The 20,821-nt window shown below is 38.1% G+C and overlaps 1 protein-coding gene across 2 annotated transcripts in view; it reads left to right on the top strand.

Moving 5' to 3' along the window:
• Nucleotides 1-4,610, top strand: part of ADGRA1 (adhesion G protein-coupled receptor A1) — a 392,880-nt gene extending 388,270 nt beyond the window's left edge. For both annotated transcript variants that reach the window (XM_026710526.2, XM_087932478.1), the window contains exon 19: nucleotides 707-4,610. In XM_026710526.2, coding sequence (XP_026566311.1) covers nucleotides 707-1,919 — 1,213 coding nt within the window. In that variant the 3' untranslated portion in view covers nucleotides 1,920-4,610. The remainder of the gene's footprint in view (nucleotides 1-706) is intronic.
• Nucleotides 4,611-20,821: the final 16,211 nt, after the last annotated feature.

Raw genomic sequence — 20,821 nt, 5'->3', positions numbered from 1 at the left:
AGGGGTAGAATATTCTTGAACCTGCTGAAAGGACTGTGTTGTAAACAGGAGATAGGTGATTCAGGTGACCCTGTCAGCACAGATAAAGGGCTTCCAGAGAGAGTGCTAATGACCAGGTGACTGTAAAGGAATATAAATCCTTCCATTTTCACCCCTGCCCCCGACATTCAGTCAAAACTGAGGAAAATTATTGAATGAGAAGCAAAGCATCTTTCTCAAAGAAAAAACAAAGTCCAATTGCCTTTTGAAAAAGCACCTTTTAGACTTTGGGGACCTCGTGCATTGATTTTGCTTGTCAGAAACCCATTTGGAAGGTCACAAATGGCGATCATGTGAAATCCAGGACATTGCAATTGTTGTAAATACAGGCTAGTTCCAAGTGCCTAAATTTTGATCATGTGACCGTGAAGATGCTACAACAATTGTAAAGTACAAGGATTGGTTATAAGTCACTTTTTTCAATGATGTTGCTAAATGAATGATTGTAACTCGAGGTCTACCTGTAAAATTACCTTTACTAAGCATATGTAAGTCCCATTTTTGTAGAGGACATATTTTTTCTAAACAATTTACCGTTTATTGTAAATGTATTTATTTAGTTTGTTTATTGCAAATGTATTTATTTAGTCTGTCTTCAATATTATTAATTGGATTTCTTTTCTTTTTTTAAAAAAAAAACTCTATTCCACCCTATCCTTGTATGCAGTTGTTGGATGTCATGGGAGCCAAGTCTTGGTGCATTTTATGGACCGCTTGCATTTATTGTTCTGGTAACATGCATTTACTTCCTCTGCACCTATGTGCAATTGAGGCGTCACCCAGAACGCAAGTATGAATTAAAAGAAAGGATTGAAGATCAGCAGAGGTTGGCAAGTCCTGAACTTGGCCATAGTCACATGACAGACATTGGATCAGTTTCCCAGGCAACCTGTTCAATGATGTCTTCATCCTTGTTAGAAAACGAGCACTCCTTCAAGGCTCAGCTTCGAGCTGCTGCGTTCACTTTGTTTCTCTTTACTGCCACCTGGACTTTTGGCGCCCTAGCTGTTTCTCAAGGACATTTCTTGGATATGATATTTAGTTGCCTATACGGAGCATTTTGTGTAACCTTAGGGCTCTTCATCCTCATCCATCATTGTGCAAAGCGAGATGATGTGTGGCATTGCTGGTGGTCCTGTTGCCCTTCTCGCAGGAACACCTACTCAGTGCAGGTTAATGTCCGTCCAAAAGTTAATGTCAACGGTGAAAGCCAAGCTCATGCCTCATGCCTTCAAGAATCACCATGCCCAAGTAAATCTGCCATGTTTAATCACCCGGCCGTTAGTCACTGCAAACTCACTAATCTACAGGCTGTTCAAAACCATGTCAACTGCCTTTCGCCGGTCACTCCGTGTTGTGCAAAAATGCATTGTGACCAGCTCCTGGAAGATGAAGCTCATATTCATGTCCACAATGAAGGGACTTTCAGACCCAACATGCACATCCACAGATGTTTGAAAAGTAGAACTAAACCACGGTATTTTAGCCGACATCGGTCTACTGGAGAAAGGGAGTATGCTTACCACATTCCTTCAAGTATTGATGGCAGCATACACAGCTCACATACAGACAGTCCGCATAGTACACATGACAGTCACTCAGGCCATAGGCGGCCGTGTTGTGCAAAAAACAGTCCCTATCCAACCATCACTCAGCCTGAAAGTAGTGATGCAAGTACTGTGATCTACAGTTGTGCTAAAGTCCCAGAACCTGAGACAGGCTCTCATTTCGAAATGCATCCACGGACACAATCCTTGCCATTTAGCACAACCAGCCACAATGGAATCCTAAAGGGAAACTTGCATGAAGCCATGATCTACAGTTCAGATATTACAGGAAATATCAAAACAGGGCCGTGGAAGAATGAAACTACTGTGTAGTTAGTAAGCCACATTTCTCGACTTGCAGCTCAAAGCATCATAGACTGCAAACCTATATACAGCAATTTGGGAGTAAGCCCAATTAAATCTGCTGGACTTACTTCTGAGTAGACCTAGGTAGGTTTGTACTGTTGGTCTTCATTTTCCTTCTAAACCTAATAAGATTCTACGTGTTGGTGTGGCACATGAGATAACTACAGGTTTTCAACCTTTTTTTTTCTTAATAAGAAAAGGCTTTTAAAAAGCAGGGCAGTCTCGAAATTATTTTTTTAAAAATGACAGAGTGACATTCAATGGAGAATGAAAACAAAAACCTAGGAAACAGACTGTGAGGTGTTTGTTACTACAGGTAGTCCTTGAGTTATGACCACAATTGACATTGGGATTATTTCTGTCATGCATTGTTGCAATCATAAGTAGAGCCGGAGCCAATTTTACAACAATTTTTATGGTGGTCATTGTGAATCACTGCAATTGTTAAGTAAATCACATGGTTACTAAACAATCTAGCTTCTCAAATGGGCCTCTCTTTTTTGGCCCAAAATCACATAACAATAGGATGTGGCCCAGGGGTGGGATTCAACTTTTTTAACAACTGGTTCTGTGGGTGTGGCTTAGCTGGTGGTCATGGCTTGGTGGCCATGTGACTGGCTGGGCGTGGCCAACTCAACATCACTCACATTGAGGCACGCATCTCCTCGCCTAGCCTCTCATGACTGTGGGGATGCTGCAACAGTTGTAAGTGTGAAAAACTGTCATAAGTCACTTTTTCAGTGCCATTGTAACTTTGAATGGTCACTCCACACAAGCAAAGTACCAGCAAAGGAGGTAAAAAAAACTCCAGAGAAGTTCCAGAGACAGGAAGTCTAATTCTGACAAGAATGTAATAAGGGTTAACGGAGAGGCAGTTTCTGTAAGCAACACCAGAATGTTTCCTTCCTGCCTTCCTTACAGGATTAGGCCAGTAATTTCTTCTAACAACCAGTTCTCTGAACTGCTTAGAATGTTAACAACCGGTTCTAGTGAACAGTTGTGAACCTGTAGAAACCCACCCCTGATGTGGCCACTGATCATAAATGTGAGTTAGTTGCCAGGTATTCAGATGGTGGTCACATGGCCCAAGGGTAATGCAAAAGTCAATGCAAGTTACTTTTTCCAGGCCACTTAACTTTGAACCGTTGTTAAACAAAAGGTCATAAGTCAAGGACTACCTGTATCATGTAATGTGGTATTGTTTTCCTTTTATTTATTCATATTTAAATCTGTATTGGCATCAGATACTTTTCTACACATATCAGCATCACAGCCTTTCCTTGATTATTTTTGCAACAAAAATGTCTTCTATTAATTTTTCGGGGAAAAAAGGATTTTATAACCAGCCTACCACAGCTTTTTAGGCCTATAAAAATGATACTGCCTCTAAAAGATCTTCTGTAGCCTATGGCGTGTAAAACCATGTAATGTATGTCACTGTTCTGTCTTCTTTCTCTTTGGAAGAAAAACACTAGGTAAAGTCCTATGTTAACATCTACAGTGCTGTACTGGTTGTATTTTTTTTTGTTGTTGTTAAGATTATTGTTATTAATAATAATATTTTTAATTTCTGCATGACATATGTCAGGATAATGCCATTTGTTGTTTTCTAATGTTGCATATGTACAAAGGGGAAAAAAACCCTATTGTAAAAGGCTGTGACTATCCATGTTGGTATTAATCTAGAGCATTTTGACTCTACGAAAAGAAAAAAAGGGGGGGGGGAAAATACTTTCTGCGCTCCTTTAAGTGGCACAATCCTTTCTATGAGGTTAAAAGATTGCTTTGATAAGGGTGCACTCTAATGTCTCTGCAAAGCATGTCCCATTGAATGTGGCACTGTGTATGTCTCTCTAGTAGCCGTCTCTCCGCCAGTCTCACTCTTTCGTCCATTAGCCTTTGGGAATTAACTTGCCAGTAGCCCTATCATCATCAGTCCTAGGCAAAGTAGTGCTTTCCCATTAACTCTTTGAGGACTGCAATTATTCGCTCAAGAAATAAAGTAGGACATCAGCAGCCCGAGCCAAGCACTTTGAAAATGCATTGAGGTCAGTGAGACAGACAGAACCTGAGTACTGGCTTGCATTTTTTTTACAACACTGAAACACAAAGTGCTTAACTTTGATTGGATTATTTCCTGACAATGCTTCCAAGTTGGAGGGAGGACTTATACGTGCATTGTTATGCGACGATCGTCGTCATCATAGCAGTCTAGTCCAGGAGTAGCTAGTAAAAGCTTGGTGATCTTGATGGCCATTCTGAGCAAACCCCTGGCCCTCATATTGCTAAGGAAATACATATAGGACTTTACTGTAACGAAATATCACTTTAAGAGCAGATGTTTAAATTATACTGTATTTTGGGATGAAATCACGCCTTTTTAATCCATTGCTAAAACAAAAATGGGATTGCCTTTATATTTCCATACATATTTGACCCTTCACTGATTTATTCTGTTCAGATCTAGTAACCTTGAGGGCCAACATTACTCTCTGTTCATGAACTTTCAGCAAAAAAAGTTTTGTTTTTATTATTTTTTTTAGGCGGGGGGAATCTCTCTATGAATATCTGAACACATTGCACTAATAAACATGAATAAGATAATTACTGTATAGTTGCTGTTTAAGATATAAAATAAAATTAAAGTGCAGCTTTAAACTGGTGATTTAAAATGAAGAGAACCGAACAACTCAAGGTGTGGTGAGGAGGAGCGGTGATGAAAAATAATCAGTCATTCCACACTTAAAGAAAAAAGTCAGGGAAGGAATAAATAAAATCAAGATGGTGGCCACCAGCCACCCAACTGAAGCCCTGCCTCCTTTTTACATGTGTTGTAAAAAACGGGACCAGCTTTGATCACACAGCTGTGCCCCCATCTGGATATTTTTTTAAACCACCTCTTTGCAGATATTCTTGAAACAATCAGTATTATGTGGACATTACAAGTCAATTGATAAAGATGTCACACGTTCCATTAACCTTAACAGTTTGTTTCTTGGAGAAAAAAAAACCTCTTGCTTCACATCAGTGGGCTTCTTCTCCCGACAATCTTAATAGAGCTCGGTTCATTATCTGTATTATTATCAGCACATTCTAAATCCATTTATGTTCCCTATGACTCTTTTTCATCACACTGTACATAAATGATTTTTAGTGGGATACTATAAAAATGTGGGTCAGATGAATATGTTCTGCAGAATTTGCAGGTGGGGGTGAAGTACTCAAAGGGTTAATGCTCAGTATCTGAGTGCAAGGAATTAAACTTTTTTTTCCGGTATTTTTATAAAATTGAAACACACACACCTGTATATGTATATATATCTATATATATTGTAAATTGTAGCAAATAATGTATTCATTGTGTGTGTGTGTGTGTTTACACATACTCTTATGTGTGTCTTTCAAAAGTGAACACAGCAGAATGCACTAAGTGGGTGTTGAAATATGAACAGAATTTCATCTTTTCATGATGCTTCTTTTAGATGATAAAAAATTCCTGAGCTTTATTATGTATCTGCTGTATATGCTTGAACTGTCTCAGAAACTAAAATACAGTATTTTGCATTGTGAGTATAATATAATTCCTAATTTTTATCATTTGTTTTTTTCATGGACACAATACTGTCCACAACTTCAGTGGAACTCTGTGGACACATAAATACGCTATTTCAGTGGTATTTATAATATTCTGTATTAGCTATGTTCTACAACAATAGTCACCAACTGGTGGGCCGCCGCCCACTGTTGGTGCGTGAGAAAAATTTGGTGGTCCGCAGAGAAATGTCACAACCAGAGCAGCCCCCAAAGCAATTAATCCAGGCTTCATGGGAACACAAGGCTGCGCCACCCACATGGCCCGTGGGAACCCTCCCCTCCCACTCACTCCTTACCTGGCAAACTTGCCTGCTAAATTGCTATTTTTCCTTTTTCCGACCATCAGTTGTTCTGTGTGCGGGAGATTTAGATTAACTAGAAAGCGGGAAATCATTGGATTTTTTGCTTTCTACCTAATCTTTAGATCTTCGGCTCTACTTTTAAGCAGAGCCGAACCTCCCTTAGGACTGAAGGTTCTATTATTCAGTTGCAGACTCAGATAGCCGATGGCTGAAACACAGATCTCTAAGTGAATCTGTGGTTCTGTGAGCAACTTAATCTGCCTGCCTGCTTTGCCTGATTTTGAGTAAAAGTTGCTTGTTTAAAATAAAAAATTCAATATTTACATAAATATTTATAATATTTACATACAAGCCATACCCAGCCAGTCACATGACCACCAAGCCACACGCACAAATTAGGCCATGCCCAAGAACTGGTTGTTAAGAAATTTGAATCCCATCCCTGCCTCTGTATGTTTGTGTTTGTGTGTGTATGAGAGAGAGAGAGGTTAGATCAGATCTCTCTGTCTCTCCCATCACTGTCAGCAAGCCATCATCAGTCGAAATGCATATTAGTGGTCCCCGGGATTTAAAATTATGAGTTTGGTGGTCCCTGAAGTCCAAAAGGTTGGCGACCCCTGTTCTACAAAACCTCTAGAATTATGCAAAATAGTTTGCACATCCTGTGATACAGGGGAACTAGTCACCCTACAAAAACACACCCACAAAATGTTTCCAGCTTATCTTTTCCCCTGTCAACATTGTTCTGTCTTTGAGAAAATCAAACAAACATAATGAAATGGGTGCTGCTTTTCACACACACACAAATCTTTGGCATAAATCTTTCCTGAAAACTAATGTTCAGCATTAATACACCCTTCATTCATACTGTATCTGAAGTTAGCAAATTTTTCTGGGCTAATTTGAAAGTAATTATGCAATAATCTGTCTGCATTTTTTTAGAAAATATACAATATAATAACAGAGTAGGGAATTATGATATTAAATAAATTAAAAATATTTTCTAACATGAAATGCGACCCAAAATCATTTTGTGCTTTTGTCTCTCTCTTTCTCCTCTTTTTATTAATCTAAAAACTTCAGTATTTTTTTCCCCTGCTTATTGGCATAGATTATTTGTTTTATTCCCTTTGCCAGGTCTTAGAATCAGATATGGGACTCTATTTAACTTCAAGGCTTCTGTACACGTAATTGAATCAGAAATTGCCTAATGTAAGCAGCTGAGATTACCATATGCAAGTTCTGGTTACAGGAAGCAGAAATGAAATTGTTCAGAAGCAGGTATAGGGATAATTTTTCCCAATACATATCTTCAAAGGGATCTAGCAATTTGCATGGTTCTATCTTTTCCTAAAAATAAGGAATTTCATTACATACTGTATTCTGCCTTGTGCTACAGGATTTAAATCCAATAAGATTGGAATTATGCTGGCAAAACCAGCAAGCACACATTTCCTAAACTCACTTTTGTGCCCTGAAAATCTGCTTTCCTGTCTTCATCTTTCCAAAATAAATTTTGAAAATGTTTAGATGCTCTTGAGAGGAAGAAGAATAAATCTCATTATGCCAAAGTTATGACATATGAATTTAATAAATTATTATAAAGTAAAAGTAAAGGTTCCCCTTACACATACGTGCTAGTTGTTTCTGGCTCTAGGGGACGGTGCTCATCTCCATTACAAAGCCGAAGAGCCAGCGCTGTCCAAAGACGTCTCCATGGTCATGTGGCCGGCATGATAAACGTTGAAGGTGCATGGAACGCTGTTACCTTCCCACCAAAGTGGTCCCTATTTTTCTACTAGCATTTTTACAGGCTTTTGAACTGCTAGGTTGGCAGAAGAATAAATTCATTTATTTATTTATTAAAGAAGGAAGGAAGGAAGGAAGGAAGGAATAAACAAACTATTATAGACTTACGCAATTTTAGATTTCACAAGATAATTATTACACAGTTTATCTCTAATGAAAGATGAATTGTACAACCCTGAACCTTAAAATATTCTGAGTGTAAAAGATTTGATTAGACTTCAAGGGAAAATATGTTATCCTACACCAGGGGTCCCCAAACCCCAGGCCGTGGACCAGCACTGGAACCAGCATGCCGGAAACCAGGCTGCACAAACAAGGAAAGCCCCATCCACAGGATGAAACCATGCCCCCTCCGATCTGTGGAACAACCTCTCTCCATGAAACCAGTCCCTGGTGCCCAAAATTTTGAGGCCTGCTGTCCCCAGAAATCTGACCCTAGTTGGAATTCACAAGTAGAATTCATACTTTTTCTTGAAACAAGAAAGGTCTTAGCAGCAGAAGTGTTCCCTGAAATCTGACAATACGAAGATAATTCTTCAGGAAGGAGTCTCACGATGCAGAACAAATTTGGAATGTCAACCCCACATTTAATCTTTGACATGTCCAGGTTGAATTTGGGAAAGCTGCTCCTTTTGAAATTTCTACATAGTTCAGATCAGAATTTGGAACATTGGGAAAGGGGTGAAGAACTGGGCAACATGGACTCTGAGGTAAAACCAACATCCCCCTTCCATCTGTCTAACACATTTCTTACTTACAAACACACATGCATATAAAGATATAGAGATATGCCAGTTTGGTGTAGAGGTTAAAACTAGAAATTGGGAGACTTAATTTCTAGCCTTAACCACACACCAAACTGGCATATTATGAGTTCTAGTCCTGCCTTAGGCACAAAGCCAGTTAACTAATCTTGTCCCAGTCATTCCCTCTCAGCCTTAGGAAGGGGGCAAGGCTGAACCATTTCTGAAAACCATGGTCCACCCCCCCACCCACCCCAAAATAGAGGGACTTTTCCAGCTATGAATCAAAAACTGACTTGACGCTTTTTAAAAAATCCTCCACATTTTCATCTTCAACCTCAAATTTAAAATAACACACAACTACATCCACACAAATAACCTGCTTGCAATTGTATTCCCCACATGGTTAGACTCGAATAAACTTTCATCCGAGGCCTCTATCAAGAGATTTTAATCTGGAATGTATATTCTGTGGCATTTTCTGCATTTATGGTTGGCTTGGGTTTTTGGCCAGCAGATAGCAACAGGTTTTTTTTCAAGCTTGCCTGCCCTGCCTATGGATGTAGTGAGGATCCTTGGATGGGGATGGGTGAATGCCCTATCACACAGCACCCAGATTTCCATATTTAATGTCCACAATGAGCTTTTCAATTCCTGTATTAGTTCCTGCATTATTAATTTCATTTTGTTTATTTTCTTGAAATATTGAGTGCCATATCTGTTCTGAAAAATCAGAATGTAAGTTAATTCAGAATGAAATAGTCACAAAATATGTAATGTTTTAGATACACATACACAAGGATGTGGGTCTGAGATTGTCATTTCTTTTCCAAAAGAAAGAATAAGAGCTCTCCCCCTTAATTTGGGAAAACAAATATATAGGATCACTTACTATGTTGTAAGAAACATTTTGAGCTATTATATTTTGGCTTTCAGGGGAGCTAGTTTATTTTTGCAGGTTAGTGCTAAGTTTCTTTACTAATATTATTCCAAAAATTGGTCTGAGACAGTATTTTAGCCACACCATTCCTTAAAATCAGAAAAAGAAAATCTGTATCTCTAGTTCTGAAGTGATCCCTGACAGGAAGTTTTGCTATCAACCACTGCCTCTTCATTTTGGCCATCTGCTCACACATTCTAGCAGGATTTGTATTTCATATGTACTTGTTTCCAAACTTCTCTTTGAGGCATTTCCATCACACTAAAAGCTGTCATCCTGGAACTTTGCCTAGAATTGCCAACAGTGGCTCTTTCTTCATCATCTATTGCTATCATATTTCTACAATCTGCTCTGTATTAATAACCACTTAAGACAGAATAAAGGCAGAAGCAATTTTAGGATTCCGTCAGTTCACATGCTCTTCTAGCCATGATTTCCCCCTTTCAAAATTACCCATTTCTATGAGCAATCTGGAGTGCTACATGTTCATTCATTCTTTATTCAAAAGAACTTGGCAACCAGAACAGAAATTAGCATTTGAAGCAGCCCTCAAAATAAAATAGAATTCAAGAAAGGGCTAACCTCTGTGGCATTTCATCGCTATAAATGCTATCTATGATTTGCATGAAAGAAGTACACTAACCTTGCTTATGACAGACAAAGCATACAGCTTGTTTTATAGATACATAAAACAATAAAATTGCGGGTGGGTGGATGAGGAAAAAATGGGAATGTGTTAACATAAGCATGAATATTATGTTTCAATGTGTTTGATTTTAACCATTAGCCATACATCTCTTCAGAGGAATGCAAATTCTTATTTTATTTGTATTCATTAATATAATGTGTGGTTTGCTTTCCAATTTTAAAAATGAAAGCACACACTTTAGATCAGTGTTTCTCAGACGGCAGCAATTTTAAGATGTGTGACTTCAATTTCCAGAATCTCTCAGCAATATATTGGCTGAGGAATTCTGAGAGTTGAAGTCCACAGGTCTTAAAGTGGCCAGTTTTAACAAAACACTAAATTGTGCAACATTTTAATAGAATGGAGGATTGGATTGGGTTCCTCTTCATACACATTCAGCCTCTGTTATTGCTTATTATCCAATGTTTTAATATTTGTGTTATAGTTCTAATCAATTTTGTAATCAAACTGTTAGAAATTTTGAAAGCATGTTTTAAGTATCCTCTCAAAATGGCAGCCATGATGGGTGTGGCCAGTCACAAACCTCTATTTACCCAAAGCAAAACTGGTAAGATTTAATTTATTCTCTACCCTCCCAAAATATTCAATGGCATCTCTGTTCTTCTAGGCTGACCAAAGAATACCTTATTAAACATGGCAGTTGGTATCAGCCATCTATTATTTTTAATTTCCATTACTATATCTGGAGGGTACACAAAAATACAGTTTATACTTGAAGTGTGGGTGAAGTTTTGCAGTAGAACAATGGCTTCCCATTTAAAAGATAAACAAAAAGAAGTATTACCTCATGAATACCAAAGAAGATGCCAAATAATACTGGCAACTTGTTGCTGGTAGAATAGTAGACTTACATGGTTAGAACTATTGTTCAAGGATCAAAAGAATAAAATACAAAGTAAAGAATAGGAACATTTTAAAAAAGAGCAAATTTTTGAATAAAGTATAAGAGAAAGTGTCCTAACCAATAAAAAGAATTTACTTTCACTTGATCTCATTATGGACTTCAGAAATCTATCAACTTCATGGACTTCAGAAATCTATGCTTTTACCTTATTGCATTCTGTGATTAAGGACTTGTATGACTGTATATGCATTCTAAAAATTTTAGTGATTAAAATTTCAGTGATTAAAAAAGCAGCTTGATTATTAGATCATAATGCATCTGCAAATAAAAAACAAAACAAAATCCCCACAAGAAATCAAAGCAATCTACTGCAGAAGCTTCTCATTTTTCAGTTGGCTTGACATGCCATAACTAACATTAGAACTGGGTCTTACCAAAATTATTCCTTTCTGAGCATCGCTTTCATCCTTGGTATTCTCATTTCATACAGAAAATACAAGATTAATATTATCTTACTTATGTGAGCAACAACCACTTGTGTCCATCAATCATATCTTTGATCAGAATGCCTTTTCCTCCTGCTCTTAGACTTGGCCTCTAATAAAATCTAATTCTGGTATATTCAGTTGTAATTCTAAATGAAACATTCCCCAAAGACTTTGGTTGCATGCAAATAGCCTATTGTTTTCTAGCTCTTCAGCAGGTCCACTCACTCCTTCAACTTGTCAGAAGAGATTGTTTCCATCAGAACAAAAATATGAGGGAGGTCCTTTTTAACTTAAAATTTAGATATTTTCTAAGAAGCATTTACTGTCATCGCAGTGGAAGAGATATGGTGGTAAGTTTCAAGTTTCACTCTCCACATTGTTCCAGGAGCCGAATTAGATCGCTAATACTATTAATCTGAATCTTTTCTTCAGAATGAATCTTGTTTTATGGCTTCAATATAAGAAGAACAAAGAACAGTATCAACAGTAAGGGCCTGCAGGCTGCTCTTCTGATAATGACTTATTTTGCAGAGACAATAAGATTATCAAATATCAGATGATGCAGTTGCCAAGGCTGAGAGGAAAGGTCACTTGGTTTCAGCTTTCCACGCACTATAAAAGAAGCCATAGTCCAGTCAACAATATCTGGAAATTACCTAGCTCCATAAGTAATCCAAATCACTTATCTTTAGAGGATTGCACTAGATCAGAATATCTTGCCAGCATGCTTTTTCTAACAGAGACCACAGAGGGGCTCAGAAAAACAATGTAGGGAAGACATGAAAGCAGCCACGTGGTCTTGTTATTTGGTCTGTACATCTGGAACTAATATCTGGAAGCTCCTTGCTTCTGAATAAGAAAGTTGTGGCTCATAACTGTGGACAGATGACTCCTCCACATTTTTGTCAAAAACAAAACACTTTTGTTTGCTTTTTTGAGACCCTCAACTGTAAGCATCTCTTATTGACAGTGACTTTTTAAACCAATTATAGATCTTTATGAAAAGCTTCTTTGTCCGAGCCCCAAATCTCCTGCTCATTAATTTTTACTGGGCGACTGTTAACTTTAGCATTAGAAGTCAGACAGACATTCTTTCCATGCCCGGTTTTTAAAAACATAAGATCAAATACATGTATAAATACTGTCCGGTCATATTTTTACCCTTAACTATTTTTTTTTTCAATTGAAAGAACAAGGAACAATTGCATGTTCATGGGAAATGGGAAAATTATAGAAAACAAGCTACATGTATGCTCAACTAAAATTCAGGCTGACTGTGGCAAGTACTACAGAGTTGGCTATCCTTATCAATTTTGAATGCAACCAATTTATTGCAATTTGCAATCAAATAATAACAATACAAGGTAAAACTACAGCTAGAGGAGACAAGAAAGAAAATTGTGGATAATTATGATAGAAACAAATCCTGAATTTATTCTGTTCTTTTTGTAGCATCGGTAACTTTAGAGTATATTTTATACAGGCATTCCTTGTTTAACAACCATAAATACTGATGGCTTTTCCATTGATTCTATTGGAAGCTGGCTTTGAAACAAATAGTGATCATGTAACTGGGACATGGCAAGTAATACAAATAGTCTTCAGCGTATGACTATAATAGACCCTGACAATTACAATTGTAAATCCTGAAGATCATAAAACAGGTCCTCACATGACTTTTTTTGCAGCAATTATTAAGTGAACACAGCAGTCATTAAATGAACATTGCGCTCATTAATCAAAACCATTATTTGCTATGGGGCATTTTTTGCCAAAACCCAAAAGTAAATGAACATAAGTTGCAGTCATGTGACTTCGGGATGCTGCAAATGACTGTAAATGGGGGCCAGGGCTGAGTCCCCAGAATGAAAGCAATGACTGCATTATCAGAATGGTTGTCAGAATTTCTGAACGGGGTAACTTTGAGAGGGATCCGTCATGACTCTGAAAGGTCCCCAAGCAATCTTACCATTAGTCAAGGACTAACTGTAAGTGCAAAGATTGTTTGCAAAGTTACTTTTTCAGCACTGTTGTAACTTTGCTTGCTAAACATGGCAATTTTTAAGTGAGGACTGCTTTTAAAGCAGTGTTCTATTACTTGAATATTTTGTAAGTTTTTTTAAAAAAGATTGGCATTCATATATAGTATAAGATGACATAAGATAAGCCAGGAAATGTAGCTTCCATAATTCTTTCCTTCCTCCCCTCCGCTCCCTTCCCTTATCCTCTGTCTTTCTTTGTTTCTTCCTTTCTTCCTTCTTTCCTTCCTTCCTTCATTCTTTCTTTCCTTCCCCTATATAAGTTTTAGTTGCATTTTGCTTTTATCTCTATTGCAATGAAACCATACTCACAGTACTCCAAAGAGCTCAGCATGCACATGTAATATTCACAACAAGCAACATAATTTGAATGCAAATAATTTGATCCAAGTCATCTTTCTATGTGAAAGTGAGTTGTTCAGTACATTCTTCAAAAAATAAAATAAAATAAACCTCTACGCATTCAGAAACGTATAGAGAGGGGCTCATCAAAAAGGAGCCTGAAAGTGTGACGAGACAATTTATACTGGCAGGCAGGCAGGCATCTATGTCAAGAACTTTGATCAGCCACATCTCTCTCGGTTTTTTCGTAGACTGTATTGCTTGAAGATACATGAGTTCTTTTCAGGTTTAAATGTTTACCATAGGAAATCCTAGGAAACAATGTGAAAGTAAGCTGTCATATCACATTTGAAAGGGCAGACTCCGGCTTGTAATGCAACCACTTCAATCCAAATAAGAGATTTGGGGGAATACAAATTGAACAGGACCTACTGGCTTCCCCCCATCCATCCCCACTTCATTTTCAACATTCCATTATGTGTTATCATGCTTGCGCTCAGTTTAATCTGCCGTAGACAAGTTAGTGTGTCATCATTGCTGCTTTGATGGAAGGGTGAATTCCAGCCCCACCATCAGCATGTCTTGGAAGCAAAAGCCTTTGATCTAAGCTGCGCAAAAACAACTTTCCACCTAGGAGTCAGATCGAGGCTTTGAGGCAATCAAGCAAGAACAGCTCAGTGAAGCTCTGGGGAAGGAAAATAAACATTGCACTGAAATATGAAATATAAATAACAAAAACTGTTCGTGTTGCATAAATATCACACATGAGCATGAACGAAAGGTTATAGGAAGTGGAGGAAAAAAAGACAACTTACAAAACATAGTGGGAAAAAGCCTTGGCCCAACTAAACATGGGATGAGCAGCTTCCTGTTTAGCCGCAGCCAACCACTTAATATGTGCCAGAAACTAATGTGCACATTTCATAGGGGAAGAGAGAGAGAAAGATAACCCAAACTATATTTTCTTATAGTTGAACCAAGTTTGGCCTGGCAGAAATTTGCATTTTATATGCAAAACTTTTGTTTTATAGCAAGGGTGTTTGCAGGGTGTGGTCAACAAGATGGTGACTACTACAGTGCAATCAAAGCTTTGCCTGTCCTTTAGGTGTATTGCCAATAAAAGATCTCCAAGCCACAGAATAGCAATAGCACTTAGACTTATATACTGCTTCACAGTGCTTTACTGCCTTCTTTAAGTGGTTTACAGAGTCAGCATATTGCCCCCAACAATTTGAAACCCCATTTTACCCACCTCGGAAGGATGGAAGGCTGAGTCAACCTTACGCCTGGTGAGATTCAAATTGCCAAATTGCAGGCAGCCGGCAGAACAAGCCTGCAGTACTGCATTCTAACCACTGCACCACCACAGCTCTTATTTAAAGAATGCCTTTAACGCTGAAGGAAAAACTGCTCAGCAAGAACTAGCAGATTCATGGAAATGGGTGTCTTACCAATGCAGACTTAACATCGCCCCAAACTGGAACACACTCATAAGAAGACAGGGAAAAACACTATGGACAGCAAATTCTGCAAAGGGCATTTGAGCTAATGCCAATATTTAGACCGAGAAGGGAAGATACAATCTGGTGGCAGGAGCATCTGCAGCAAACCACAATGACTCCAAAATAATGTTACAGATTTTGTTGATGTCATCAGACAGATGCTGTCATTATATACATATGTCCTGACATCTGTCACAGCTACATTAGCCACTTATGTGACAATATTGTCGCAGACATATTTATCTCCCTTTGCACACTGCTAGAGATGCTCATGAGTTGTGATAATCAGAATAAACATGTAAACCTTCTGCAAACACTCTACAAATTTATACCCAAAAGGAGGTCAAGGTTATTCTGTTTGGTTCCTAAGGGAAGGACTAGATCCAATAAGCTTGGAGGATAAATGGATCTATTTGTGGTAAACATTTAGTGACATTTGTTAACTACACAATCATTTTGATGATGGAACTAAATAGCAATGAGCATTTGTTTCAGTTCTTCCAGCAGAAAAGCCACTCGACATGGCTTCCTGCACTCTCAATTTCCTGCTTGACCCACAGGCAATTTCCCTCCAACTCTATCATGACTCTAAAATAGTGTTTCTTAACCATGGCAAATTTAAGATGTGTGGACTTCATCTCCCAGAATCCTCCAGTCAGCCATGCTGACTGGAGAGTCCTGGAAGTTGAAGTCCACACATCTTAAAGTTGTTAAGCTTGAGAATCACTGTTCTAGGATATGCCAGATGTTTCAACCAGATTAGCCATTGTACTTCCCAAGAAGTTTTCAGTGCTCAGAAGTTCTGAGTCATGGGACCTACTTACAAGGGTACGGTGCTTTTCAATTTTATGGATGTGACTCATCTTCCATAAATATATATCCAACAGCTGAAGCTTCACTGAATGTTACTATATCTTTCAGTAAGGTAACATCTCACAGCCGCCCTTTGCCAGAAGCTCTAGTATTTTCTGGAATCTTCCCAAAGTAGATTCAATATTTTTTACCTCAGGAGGTCTTTCTGACAGCTGTAGAACAGCCCTGTAGTAGCTCTAGTATGCCATATGGAAAACAACATCTTAAATTTGGAGCCCAAAGCCCTGCTATTATCATTTAGCAGAGATTTATTTGCCAAGGAAATTATATGGAATGCTGCTCCTTACCCCCAGAAGACTGCCTTGGTTGAGTTCTCCTGTTTGAATTCCAACATATGTTCTAATATATGGGCACATCTGTTTATGCATATTACCCAGATGTGTATCTGAGATATCAGATACATTATAATGTTTTTCATGCAAAATTAAACAATTTAACATGAAACAGGAATCTTAAAATCATAAAATTGGATGAAATCTTAAAGATCTTCTAAGCCAACTCCTTGCTCAATGTAGGATCCACCAGAGAATTTCTAACACATGACCATTGGGCCACTAATAAAGCACTCAATACATATGACAATTTGTACTACCAGAGAAGTCCTCCCAATATTTAGCTTGAACTTCCTTCTTTATAGTTTTAACACTTATGGCTCTGTCTTTCTTTGTGGTGGCAGAGTAGTTAGGATGCAGTATGGCAGGCTAATTTTGCCTACTGCCAGAAGTTCGATCCTGACTGGCTCAAGGTTGACGCCACCTTCCATCCTTCTGAGGTCAGTACAATGAGGATCCAGTTTGTTGGGGGCAATATGCTGACTCTGTAAACCGTTTAGAGAGGGCTGTAAAACACTGTGAAGCTCTATATAAGTCTAAGTGCTATTGCTACTGCTTCCACAACAATACAGTATAAGTCCATTTTCTCTTTATGCAACAGTGCTTTATATATTTAAAGATTAACATATCTCCCCCAGTCTTTTCTAGGCTAAACATACCAATGGCTTTGTTCCCCAAGACTTTTGCCCTTCTTGATTATGGTTCTCTGAACTCAGACTGAATTTATCAAGACTGCAGAGGTGCATTCTGCAGCCCATCCTTTGGATAGCTCTGATCTATGATGCCTATTTATAAACACAGTACTCAGCAGCTCACAATAACGTACATAACACTCCCTTTTCCCATTTTTCCACTGTAGAGTAAGTTGGACTGAGAGACTGAGAGAGCCACTATCCCCAAATTACCCCTTGACTTTCTATGACTGAGAAAGTCTTGAATCTTGGTCTCCTGGTCCTTATCCAACCTCTTCACCATTATGGCTTTCAGTATGGACAATACCGTCCATTCTGGTGTTCTATCATTAATTTGCCCTTGGCTGAAAAGAAAAACCTGAAATGTATTGTTAGAGTAGAGTTCAACTTTCCAATCCTAAATTCTAAATGTTTGGATCTGCAGGCTTCTCCTAGTGAAATCTTAGCAGAACTGAATTCATTCCTTTTTTGCCTGGGCAACTGATATGCACAAACAAAATAGTCCCCATCAAAGCCTCTCATGACCCTTTCTGCAAGTTTATGAATCTCTGGATGACTGCAAGAATTTGAGAGAAACACTAAAAGCCTATGGCTGCATCATCTCAGATGAATGTACATTTTTCTTTTCTTCTTTTTATTTTTCATTCCTGAACTCTTAAAATAGTTTGGAAGGTAATCTGACATATCTAATAGAATCATATGCCAAATGTCTCCTTGAGAGAATTATGCATTTTACCATGTCTGCTGTTTTATTTTTTAGCATTGATGGGCATGGATAATTGATTCTCTTCTGTTTTGATTCTGAATCTCTCCCCTCCGCTTTAGGGAAGTGGTCCATGGTCCACTCTATGCTTTCTTGATGGGAGTGGAAATTTCCTCTTTAAAATGGCAAAATACACATCACATCAGTCCCTGGTGCAAAAACCATGTGCAAGTACTTGAGAATGAATGTGCTTTAGTGGCTAAAGACTAGGATCCAAACTGCTAAGGAGATGCAGTGTCAAGACCATTTCTGTGGATAGTCTCTCTCCCTCCCTCCCTCCCTCCCTCCCTCTCTCTCTCTCTCTCTCTCTCTCTCTCTCCCTCCCTCTCTCTCTCTCTCTCTCACACACACACACACATACACTCCAATATACTTCTCATTCTATTTTCATGCTGAAAATAGAACCCTACATTTACATTGCTTTGAGCTCCTGGAGAAAAGATGAAATATAAATCTAACAAAGAAATACCTTTTATTTCTACTTCATCACTATAGACTGTAAAGAAGCAGAGTGAAGGTGGAGAAAAGGTTACCATTCAAGCTTCACAGACTGCAGTCTTAAGGGCCTACTAGTTCTATTCAACAATTAATCTCTTTCAGACTTGAAATGATTCCAGGGAACACTGTGTTTCCCTAAGGTCTTAGATACAGAAATAAAAAATGATTACTTTTTCATTTTTATGAATACAAAAGCCAACATGTTTATGTTCATTTTCGATGAAACAAATAGCCTCCAGGTATATTAAATACTGTAGCTCTGGTGGATGTTCAGGGAAGGCTGCACCACAGTGCCAACACTAGAAAAACAATGTCCAACATCTAACCACCCCAACCAGAGATTTCTTAGAAATTCAGAATTGTGAATTGGAAGAAATTCATGAAAGGCAAAGCCATTCCTTCTTTTGTCTTTCCTTCCTTGTTTGTCTTCAGGAAGAAGGGGGGATAGAAATCTCAGCTTCTTTCAATATAACCCTATCTTGATTGCGATGGAGAACTTGGGGTAAATGAAAGGCCTGTTGTTAGCCAGATCTAACAAGCTCTGACTTGTCACACTGCTCACAATGCATAAGGAAATCTTAAACTGAGAAACCCAAATAGAAACAGGCAGAGCTGAAAATAAGAGTGGCTTTCTAGAAGTTTTCTGAAAGAACAACAGTGTACGGAAGAGATGAAGAACCAAGAGTTTTCAAATGTCATATCCATGACTATTGGAGAGTATCCTTGCACAGATTAGGCTAGTTTCCATACAGCAAATACCTTGGGTTTCAAAGGCCTGGAGAGCCTAACACCTGGATGTTGGCTAGTTTTCACTTTTCAGGCTAGTTTTGCTAAAAGATTGGTAGTGCAACCCTGGCAAGATAAATATATATCCCCAGTTACTCCATGGTTGAAGAGCTGATAACCTAAGACTAGATTGTCTACAGATGTAGACTTTCTTTGGATAAATATATTTTGGGACATTTATATAACAAAAAGTATGGTAGGCAAATGTTTTGTGAGGGTGTGCATGAATATTTGTATTAGATAATTATTTATAAAATTATAAATGTTCATTGTTCTCTCAACGTATTATTTACTATATCTTATTATTTCCTGTTGCATTTTTTCACTCATTTCTTAAGCACTTTTTATTTTGTTCTTTATAATGTACTTCTGTTTGTGTTTTGTTTCTTTTGTTTTTTCCTGTTATTGTTTAAAAAGCAACAAATATTTACATATTTGAGCAGTGTTTGAATTATAGATTGAATGACTTTAAAAAAAAACTGTAAAAGCAAATAATGCAGCATTCAGGGATACCTAGCAGTGTTTTCCCAATAGTGGGAACAAAACTCTTCTCCTTAAGACAACCATGACTCTTTCTCCTCTTCCCTAAAGTTTCCGTGACACACTTCTGGCACTTTGTAGGCACCGTTAATTTACTTATTAAATTTATTTGCCACCCATCTCACTAACAAATGACTTTGAGTGGTTTATAAATATCATAAAAACAAAGGCACAAACATTGAAACATGAAATATTAAATAAACCTAAAGTAAGTAAGTTAAAACCAGAATACAATGAGGTGGATATGGGAGCTCCTTCCTACTTTGCTAATCACTTCCAATATATTATGCCTACATTGGGGCCCCAAGACTGTTGGCAGAGCCAGAGGCAGGTTTTGAATTTAGACAGGATCCTCCCTCTCTTCCACTCCAGCCAATTTGGCCTGGTATTGGAATAAAAGCAGCCCTTTCTAAACCTACTGGCATCTATCCCAGCTTGGAAGAGACTTTTCATTACAAAAGAGGAATGAGGACTTTGCAGCCAGCTTCCCTTCATAGTCACCACTTAGATTGTTTTGTAAACAGTGACACTAATTGACCTTCCCGGTTTAGTGTATTGTGTGACTCAGGACCATATGTTAACTAGGGTAATCTGCTTTAATGGGAACCATGTTTCATTTCCAAACATTGAATTTGTAAATTTCACCCACTTTTGAAAAAACTTTTTTGGAAATACTTTGGCAGGCTACCTAGGTTTATTTTTCACCATATTGAATAAATTGGCACACAAATGTGCCCATTTCACTGCTCATCTATCCGGTCTATTTGTGAATAAATTAATCTCCTCAGCCTGCAATGCTAATCCTTTAGCTCCCTGTTTGGCATCTGTCCCTGTGAAAATGGCCTGTTAATCCCCAGCGCCTGCTGCTTGTTGTTTAAACAAATACAATCTGTAATGTTTGTAGTGGAAGAGTTCCTTTATTAAATGGGGAAAGAGAGTGGGTGATCAAGCTATGAATCACTTCCATCCTAATTCACAAGCAAACCGCAATTTCAGACACAGAGAGATGATGCTTTGTGTGACACAGAATTGAATCACTGAAATTATTTTGTCAGCAGTGTTCCGTATGACTA

This window comes from Pseudonaja textilis, chromosome 4, assembly GCF_049901715.1.
Source record: "Pseudonaja textilis isolate UNSWEBS1 chromosome 4, rPseTex1.2, whole genome shotgun sequence".
In the NCBI taxonomy this organism is placed as follows: domain Eukaryota; kingdom Metazoa; phylum Chordata; class Lepidosauria; order Squamata; family Elapidae; genus Pseudonaja; species Pseudonaja textilis.
The sequence above is the reverse complement of the archived record's forward strand: the minus strand, read 5'-3'. Positions and strand labels throughout refer to the sequence as shown.